Genomic DNA, 10,000 nt, shown 5'->3' on the forward strand with positions numbered 1-10,000 from the left:
ACAAACACAAACCTGACTACTCTTATCAGGAAGATAATTTTCTGTACAATAATTTGCCTTTACAGCCAGTCTTATAGTTTATGACCCATTTCGAAACCCCAGAGGGGAAATCCTCAAGGAAAGAAGAATCAAAATAAAAGTTTCAGTCGCTGGTCTGCGAGTGCTGTTTCCACACACACACACACAGGTCTGCGAGTGCTGTCTCCACACACACACACACACACACACACACACTGGTCTGTGAGTGCTGTCTCCACACACACACACACACACAGGTCTGCGAGTGCCGTCTCCAGGCCAAAGTGGCCGTATGGAATGTGCAGATTTGGATTTTCATGCAGTACCCGGCCGACTACACTCTGGCTGCGTGTGTGTGCGAGTGTGTTTACACAAGTCTTATCTCCCATCCCTTTAACACACATAATGAGCTGGGGAGGCAAAGACAAATATCCCCCCCCCCCCCCCCACACACACACACACACCAATACAATATACACACACACACACACACACACACACACACACACACACACACACACACACACACACACACACACACACACACACACACACACACACACACACACACACAGGACGGTGAGGACACTGTGTCCGTGTGTCAGTTTACATCTGGCCGACGGAGGAATCTCGCGTGGGGAGGCGGCGGGATAACTTTCAGACGACAGGCGTGCGCAGACCTCGTGTGCATGCCAAGAGAAGGCCTCTGCCTGGCAACACCACACACACACACACACACACACACACACGCACGCACGCACGCACACACACACACACACAGGCACACACACACATAAACACGCACTGCCCAAAATAAGAGTGGCGTCCTAAACGAGACCTTGTAAAAATAAATAAAGAAGTAAACACGCATGAATAAATGGAAGTGGGAGAGTGAATGCCTTCCCTGTGTGTGTGTGTGTGTGTGTGTGTGTGTGTGGGAGTGTCTGCCTTACCCGTGTGTGTGTGTGTGTGTGTGTGTGTGTGACTGTCTGTCTTACCCATGTGTGTGTGTGTGTTAGTGAAGGCCTTACCCGTGTGTGTGTGTGTGTGTGTGTGTGTGTGGGAGTGTCTGCCTTACCCGTGTGTGTCCGTAGATGAGCTTTCAGGTGGGAGGACTTGGTGTAGACTTTCTTACAACCTGTACGGGAACACACAGATCGAGCTATTAGCAAAACATATCATGGTTTTATTAAGAGTCTGTTCCTTCAAAGGCTCCAAACACACACACACACATAAACACACATAACACACACACGACGCCACGTGTGACGCCAGTAAAGTTCTGAGACGGCGGAAGAAGAAAAAGAGGCGTCCCCATTGCACGGTAAAAACCCAAAGCCATCTTGTTAATAGCGCTCTCACATCCAGATAAGTGGCGTTGTGATTGCGCTCTAATGGAGTTGGGAGTTATTTGGGCCGTGAGCATGGCGTGTAAATGCACTTTTAGTGCTGTTGGTGTGTGTGTATGTGGGTGCGGGGAAGGGGGGTGCCAGGGCTTGGATCCGTTTTGCTTCTCAGTCAATTTGATGCAACAGGATTGAATACCAATCTTGCCTCTTGCCCGCCCCAACCCCCACCCACACACAACCACAGACACACACACACACACACACGTCCCAACCTCCCCCCCCCCCCCCCCCCCCCCCACTGGTTACCGCTGGTAAAAAAGGCTTTATCACTCTCTAAATAATTCAATAGCAGATCAATCTTGTGATAATGCCCACCAACAGAAACAGCCCTTAAAAGAGAAGGTCCAACACACACACACACACACACACACACTGGTGTGGCATGGACATGAATAGACAAGACTTCTGTTCTCTCCTCTATATATAAGTATTAGCATCACTACCACAGTGTGTGTGTGTGTGTGTGTGTGTGTGTGTGTGTGTGTGTGAGTGTGAGTGTGTGAGTGTGAGTGTGTGAGTGTGCGTATGTATGTGAGTGTGAGTGTGAGTGTGTGAGTGTGAGTGTGAGTGTGAGTGTGAGTGTGAGTGTGAGTGTGAGTGTGAGTGTGAGTGTGAGTGTGAGTGTGAGTGCGAGTGTGAGTGTGTGTGCATGTTTGTGTGTGGAGGTTCCCTTACCTGGGAAGTCGCAGTGGTGGATCCTCCTCTTCTCCAGGTCGGGGTTGTTCCTGCGGTTGTAGCGCACCTGCATCGCCTGGCTGTGGGCACTGTGGGTGCGGGGGGGCTGGGGTGGCGCTGCGGGGGGGGCGTGGGTGGCCATCTTGGAGGCGATGGTGGCGGCGTAGGAGGGGGGGGGCGTCAGGTTGTGCAGGAGCTCCTTGTGGCGGTCGGGGCTGCCGGGCTCGGAGCTGGGGGGCGAGGGGGGCAGGTAGGGGGCCTTGGGCTGGGGCTGGGGGGGGGCGTAGGGCACAGCGAAGGGCACACCCGCACCCCCACTCACACAGGGGTAGGGCTTAGCAGCAGTCTGTTGGGCCACCATGTGCAGGTCATGGAAGATGGGGTGCATATGGCCGTGGGCGTCGCCCACGTGAGCGTTGCCGGGGTGAGTGTTGCCGTGGTGAGCGTTGCCGTGGTGAGTGTTGCCGGGGTGAGCGTTGCCGTGCTGCATAGGCAGGTCCAGCTCGGAGGTGAGCAGCTGGTAGAGAGGGCCGTCCTGGGGCAGCTCGAAGGAGGGCATCTCCTGCTTCACAAACACGCCACCGGAGGGGACCTCGACTGAGGCGTCCACGCCACTTCCTGTGCCGGCGGCCGCACTGAACACGCTAGTGAAGTCCGGCAGGGCGGGCGGATGGGGGGCCACGGCCGCTGCCCCCCCCGGGCAGTCTGAGTGTCCGAACGACGAGGTGCTGCCGGGCTCAGTCTTCACCTGGGCACAGGCGGGCTGGCGGGACGAGGGGCGGCACAAGCCGGTGCGCAGGTAGGCGAGGTCGGGCAGGTACACGTTCATGTTGATGCTGTACGGGGAGCCGTGGTGGTCCTCGCAGAAGAACTGGTCCACCACGGACGCACTCTCCCGCCGAGACTTCCGCCCGTCCTGCAGAGGAGGAGGCTGAGGGGTGAGATATTTTTCCATCTCGAACTTAGCCTGCAGAGGGAAAGGCACAAACATGTAGAGCACTGCACACACACACACACAGGTTTGTAAACTAGACACACTACTGTAGGCCTGTGATGCGTTCATCTAACTCCTGTACATATCTTACATTTCTGGCTTAACTGCATGAAGTAGGCCAACAAACCTGGCATTACACTAACTCAATGATCTCTTATATCTTGAGAGTGCAAGCCTGGGAAAACATTTCTGGCATAATTTCCGAGCTGACGCTTGTATGGTGTGAAACCACAGACTTCGCTGTGTAACAGTGCGCGTAAAGACACGAAAAACGTCATAAATCTGACAGCTGCACTGGGGGACATATTTAGAAGCTGACCTCTAGGCGAAGGAATTGCATCAAACTGACAACACGTTTCTACATGACACAGACACAGATTCGAGTCACTCCTGCTGCCAGGATTCAAATATCCTCCCGCAATTCTTAACTGATAAAATCATATCAGCCCACGGACCTGACGCTTTCGCGTCTCCCACAGTCTTCTCTCTCCCCCAGCCTGTGGCATAGGACGTGGGTGACGGTGGACGCGGTGGTCGGTCCGTTTGCGTTATATGGCGCAAGTCACCAGTAAAACATTTATCATGTACCCTTCAATAGGCTCCTGCCACATTCCCCCCTCGCCTGTAAAACAGCACTCATACCACAAGCTCAAAACAGACACTGCTGACAGGTGGAAAACAGCGCTACGGACTGCTCAGCTTTTCCAAATAAATGTCTTCTCGTTATCGTGTAACCGCCCACAGCGAGAATAGATATATTTTTAAATAAATACCATATTCACACATGGCTTGCTGCCAGACGTGGAGGGGTAGTGGTCTGCAGTTATGCACACACTAAGAGGAAAACACCCTGAATGCCAGGCTACACTGCAATACTCTACGGGAGCTTACGCCGTGCTATTTCTGGATTTAGATCTTCCAGCTGTTGCCTGAGCCTGTATCTCTTTCACAAGTTTTCAGATTAAGGGTCAGCGTTGCTGGGAAGTTTCAGTGTAGACCGCGAGGTGAGTTCCGTGCGTGGGCGACAGGGAGGCAGTTGTTGACGGAATGGTAGCCAAGAGACCAACTGCCAGCAATTGCTCCGTCTGATATATCCACCGCCCGGGCCGTGTACAGGCAGTGTAAACGGGGAAAACCCACACCCAAGATTCCATCAATAGCAAACGATAGCGGGCAGGCTATAACCTCAATGGACAAGAGCCTCGCCGTGTGACCCATGATTAAGCCACGTTCCCACACAACACATGCATCAATATTCAGACCAAAAGCTTCGCACACTTGAGTGAATAATAATAAAAGCATTCAGCGCAGTTTACCTGAGAGTAGTCGCTTGATGCAGTCCTATCCGCCTCATTATGTTTGCAATCAAAGCCGAACAGAGACGAATCGTCTGGGAAACCGTCCGACAGCGATGGCTTTATGAAAGAGTAAAACTCATCTGGTCCTGGAGCAAGCCCAGCGCTCATCGTTAAAAGCGTGGCGGCCATAGACGCCCTGTTCCTCTGGTACTGGCCGCGAAAATAAGCTGAGAACACGGTAGTACAACACAAGGGAGGACGTACGAGGGGTGCATGGAATGACGGCGTGGAGATGTTCTCGCTTGAGTGGTTGTCCCGACTCTCCTCTCCTCTTCGCTGCTCCAGAAAGACTTGTAGTCTCCGCTTGACGAAGGGAAGGGCGGGGCGGGGCGCTCTCATTTCTAAAGAACGGCTACACCTATAACGCTGAGAAACTGTTACAGTAACATCGAAAATAGACAACAGAAGGTAAAAAAAAAAACCTGATGGCCGAAGTGAGTTCATAATTCAGTCGTAGCCTACGTGTGCACTGTGCAGTCAAAGTGACTGGAATCTTAATGGGCTCCATTCAGAATTTGGACAAACTGCACGTCACCGTATGCAAAGCTGAATAGAAATATTTATCTTATCAAGACGTTGTTTTATTAAGGCTAATAGCCTTTCTTATCCCAACAGTCCATATCTTAACTACACACTGAAAAAACAATATTATACAAACTAAAACATATTCGTCTAGGCTTGAACCACTATATAAACATATGTAAGAACAAATCACCGCTTGTAAGACCAGTTTATGAATTTAGCATATTATCCCATACAGTAGGCCTATAGGCTACTATTGACATTTTAGAACTAAGATTTGTTTTAGAACATATAATTAATTAATTTACTTCAATCCAACTTATTCAAATGACTTAACTAATGACAAATGACACCACCGATCAATTTACAAACGGCGTTAATTGATAGGTGATCTTAAGTGCAGGGCGCTTCGGCGTAGCCGCCAGCGACTTGATGGAACGTATTTCAGGCACGCAGCGTGCGCAACATTAAGATGACACCGATAAGAACATAACTCTAAAATGATTAAGGTATGCATGACTGCGGCTATTTTTAAACACCAATGTGCGAGTCTAACAAATCAAAGGGTCGCTTCCGTGCCGCTCGATGCCATCTCTGATCTTGGAAGCCCGACAATACCGAAGGTGAGGAGTCTGACGTGGAATAAACTGGTTCAGATGTCGTCTGCATACCTTAATATCCCTTTATATCCCCTGCAGAGTATACCTGTTAGGTGCTGTTAGGAGCCAGACGAGGGGACAGACTTACCCCAGGTGTTGCTCTTGCTCAGGCACTTGTTCCTTTACCCTAAGACCCTACGTTTTCTAACCATTACTATTACCATTCTATTTTATATGGATGTTTTTTAAAACCATTTAAATTTGTCTCGTGGCATACATTTTCAAGTGAAAGCATGCTGTGTTTTTTTGAGGCGAGGGATGCCTTTTGTGCTTTAAAACTTTGAGCAGCACCTGCCCCCCAAAATGGTGATCAAGAGCAACAGAGATCTTTGGTCTAGTTCCTTGTAAAGTTAAAACTAGCGGTGAAGTGAAGTCAGGGGTTGTCTGAGGCAGACACAGCAGGTTGGAAGAGTACACAAAACAAGACCATGATAAACATGAAACCATATCTGTGCAGCACACACACACTAACACACACACACACACACACACACGCCCACGCATGCGCACACACACACGTGTACACACACGTGCGCATACACACATAAATAAATCAAAACACACTGTCTAAAATCTCACACTTTTTTTTTACTTGCACACATGAAGCAAATTCATTCACAAATAAATACAAAAAATTCACTTCTTGAATTCACATTTTGTAAAAACATTTTAAAATGTCAGACAGTATCTAAGGAAAAGCTCCAAGAACTGACATCAATGAAAAAAAAAAAACCCACAGATCTCACCACTCTAATGCTATAGGAGTGATTGAGAGTGACTTGTCTGAGAGTCGCTGGTCTAGGGGTCGCTGGTTTGAGGGTCTGGGGGTCGCTGGTTTGAGGGTCTGAGGGTCGCTGGTTTGAGGGCCGCTGGTCTGGGGGTCGCTGGTTTGAGGGTCTGAGGGTCGCTGGTCTGAGGGCCGCTGGTCTGAGGGTCTGGGGGTTGCTGGTCTGGGGGTTGCTGGTCTGGGGGTCGCTGGTCTGGGGGTCGCTGGTCTGGGGGTCGCTGGTCTGGGGGTCTGGGGGTCGCTGGTCTGAGGGTCGCTGGTCTGAGGGATCGCTGGTCTGAGGGTCGCTGGTCTGGGGGTCCTCTGTCTGAGGGTCGCTGGTCTGAGGGTCTGGGGGTTGCTGGTCTGGGGGTCTGGGGGTCGCTGGTCTGAGGGTCGCTGGTCTGGGGGTCTGGGGGTCTGGGGGTCGCTGGTCTGAGGGTCACTGGTCTGGGGGCCGCTGGTCTGAGGGTTGCTGGTCTGAGGGTCTGGGGGTTGATGGTCTGAGGGTCTGAGGGTTGCTGGTCTGGGGGTCGCTGGTCTGGGGATCTGAGGGTCTGGGGGTTGCTGGTCTGGGGATCTGAGGGTCTTGGGGTCGATGGTCTGGGGGTCTGAGGGTCCCCCTGGTTATTTAGTCTGACGCTTGGCCTTCTTGTACAAATCTGGGACTCTTTTATTTGTCTGGAAGTAAGAGGAGGAGAAGAGAGGAGGAGAAGAGAGTGCAAAAACATAAACATGATAATTCGATTAGTTCGGTTCCCCGTCGAAGCTTCCTTGGGCAAGACGCTGAACACCTAATTGCTCCTGATGTGCAGTGTGCCATCAGTGTAAAATATAAAATATGTATACACCACCCAATCCGAACATGCGTTGGTGAAAGGCAAACCCCTCTACAGCTCAAGGATCAGATTGATCCAGTAACATCTTTTACGCTAGATACATGGCACTCAGTTGCAAAGCAATTGAAAATAGGTAGGGAGCTTAGTCTTCTAAAATGGATTGCATTTGACAGGGAATTTATTCCAGGGAGGATGGATGTGACCTATAGAGGATGGGTAAATGTTGGCATAACGGCAATGTGTACCATTACCAAGGAAGGTGTAATGCTGAGTTTCCAAGAATTAAAAGATAGATTTGCCCTGATCAAGATTCTTGTGGCATCATACTGTAGATAAATACCTAAGGCAATTTCAATTCTTTATACTTGTTTAATGAAATCCAAACAACACTCAACATTATATATAAAAGCTAAATGGGAGAAAGAGCTAGATGAGGAAATAACTCCTGAGATTTGGTATGAAATGTGGAAATGTCACCAGACCACCACACAATCGCATAAGTGTAGAGAGTTTGCCTGTTAACCTGTTTTCCAATGAACGCTTGTATGATGTTTCTGTTGCTGTATGTGCATTATGTTTGAGTCTTACTTACAATAAAGACAAAGTAAAAAAAAAAGCGTGAGTCAGTCAGAGTGTGGTACTGCGTGGGTCAGAGTCAGAGTGTGGTACTGCGTGGGTCAGAGTCAGAGTGTGGTACTGCGTGGGTCAGAGTCAGAGTGTGGTACTGCGTGGGTCAGAGTCAGAGTGTGGTACTGCGTGGGTCAGAGTCAGAGTGTGGTACTGCGTGGGTCAGAGTGTGGTACTGCGTGGGTCAGAGTCAGAGTGTGGTACTGCGTGGGTCAGAGTCAGAGTGTGGTACTGCGTGGGTCAGAGTCAGAGTGTGGTACTGCGTGGGTCAGAGTGCGGTACTGCGTGGGTCAGAGTGTGGTACTGCGTGGGTCAGAGTCAGAGTGTGGTACTGCGTGGGTCAGAGTGCGGTACTGCGTGGGTCAGAGTCAGAGTGTGGTACTGCGTGGGTCAGAGTCAGAGTGTGGTACTGCGTGGGTCAGAGTCAGAGTGTGGTACTGCGTGGGTCAGAGTCAGAGTGTGGTACTGCGTGGGTCAGAGTCAGAGTGTGGTACTGCGTGGGTCAGAGTGTGGTACTGCGTGGGTCAGAGTCAGAGTGTGGTACTGCGTGGGTCAGAGTGTGGTACTGCGTGGGTCAGAGTCAGAGTGTGGTACTGCGTGGGTCAGAGTGCGGTACTGCGTGGGTCAGAGTGTGGTACTGCGTGGGTCAGAGTCAGAGTGTGGTACTGCGTGGGTCAGAGTGCGGTACTGCGTGGGTCAGAGTCAGAGTGTGGTACTGCGTGGGTCAGAGTCAGAGGTCAAAGTGCGGTACTCACAAACACAGTGGGCTTGGGACGATGGTCACCGAGGCTGTCCTCCCGTCCGAGGCCAGGACTGATGCGTCGGGGATGTAGCACGGCGTCTCCAGTTGCCGTAGCGACGACCCCTCGGTCAGGCAGGGCCAGTAAGTCTCCCTGCTGTTGGGAGCGCATGCTCAGCAACACCTGCTTCATCACGGAGAGTTCCTGGAGGACAGAACAACACATCTGGACCTCAGAACATCAGAACACACATCTGGACCTCAGAACACACATCTGGACCTCAGAACACCACATCGGGACCTCAGAACACACATCTGGACCTGAGAACACACATCTGGACCTCAGAACACCACATCTGGACCTCAGAACATCAGAACACACATCTGGACCTCAGAACACCACATCGGGACCTCAGAACACACATCTGGACCTGAAAACACACATCTGGACCTCAGAACACCACATCTGGACCTCAGAACACACATCTGGACCTCAGAACACATCTGGACCTCAGAACATCACATCTGGACCTCAGAACATCACATCTGGACCTCAGAACAACACATCTGGACCTCAGAACAACACATCTGGACCTTAGAAAACATCTGGACCTCAGAACAACACATCCTCAGACACAAGAGCACTGAATAATGAGAGCTGCCTGATACAGACACACATTTTGACCACATCATCATTTGATTTCCACTTTCTTCCCCAGTGATCTGTTCAGCTATTGCAGATAGTTTGCTGATAGGAGGGCGTTTACACAGTGGCGGTTTGTAATAGGGGACGGCAGGTCGGACTCTAACCCTGAGGCTGTATGTTTAGTTTGATCAAGCCTAGCTCTGATATAGCATATAGTGTGTGTGTGTGTGTGTGTGTTTGATCAAGCCTTGCATTCGGACCATAAACCCAGAGAGGCAGAGACGTCCTGAGAGCGTGGGCTTGTTCTTGTTTACCCTGAGGGAGGGAAACAGGGGAGGGAGGGGGGGGGGGGGGGGGGTTGGGAGTGTCTTGGGGGGGGGGGGGCAGTGAGGTCCCACTTTTCAGGAGACATTGAGCGCGTGCATGTGCCCCCTGTGAACTTGAGGTTGCCATGGTAGCAGCATGCTGTGTAAAGCTGAGCCACCAGTCACCGGTATGCCAAGATCTGTGTACCTGCCTACCTGCCTCACTGCCTCACTACTCACACCCTCGGAGAGTACAGGTGTGTGAGACGGCTCCTGGAGGGACCTGGCTGTTCCCATCGGGGCTGATTCAGATTCCACTGACCTTTCCCCTTTCCATGCTCCCCATCCTCCTGCTCTGAGGTCTGGGATGCCATTCCGCAGTGTGGATATAGCTCTGATATAGCGTATAGTGTGTGTGTGTGTGTGTGTGTGTGTGTGTGTGA

At 51.0% G+C, this 10,000-nt stretch overlaps 2 protein-coding genes across 2 annotated transcripts in view; both read right to left on the reverse strand.

The window, feature by feature from the left end:
• klf5a (Kruppel like factor 5a) overlaps nt 1-4,706 on the reverse strand; it is a 10,079-nt gene extending 5,373 nt beyond the window's left edge. The window contains exons 1-3 of the mRNA XM_080834109.1: nt 4,413-4,706; nt 2,103-3,069; nt 1,097-1,156 (exon numbers count right to left, since the gene is read on the reverse strand). Of these exons, the coding sequence (XP_080690235.1) occupies nt 1,097-1,156; nt 2,103-3,069; nt 4,413-4,583 (1,198 nt within the window). The 5' untranslated portion in view covers nt 4,584-4,706. The remainder of the gene's footprint in view (nt 1-1,096; nt 1,157-2,102; nt 3,070-4,412) is intronic.
• A 2,212-nt stretch (nt 4,707-6,918) lies between these two features.
• Nucleotides 6,919-10,000, reverse strand: part of pibf1 (progesterone immunomodulatory binding factor 1) — a 60,768-nt gene continuing 57,686 nt past the window's right edge. Inside the window, exons 16-17 of the mRNA XM_080836035.1 lie at nt 8,623-8,811; nt 6,919-7,082 (exon numbers count right to left, since the gene is read on the reverse strand). Coding sequence (XP_080692161.1) covers nt 7,029-7,082; nt 8,623-8,811 — 243 coding nt within the window. The 3' untranslated portion in view covers nt 6,919-7,028. The remainder of the gene's footprint in view (nt 7,083-8,622; nt 8,812-10,000) is intronic.

Source organism: Sprattus sprattus (assembly GCF_963457725.1).
Source record: "Sprattus sprattus genome assembly, chromosome: 3".
Classification (NCBI taxonomy): domain Eukaryota; kingdom Metazoa; phylum Chordata; class Actinopteri; order Clupeiformes; family Clupeidae; genus Sprattus; species Sprattus sprattus.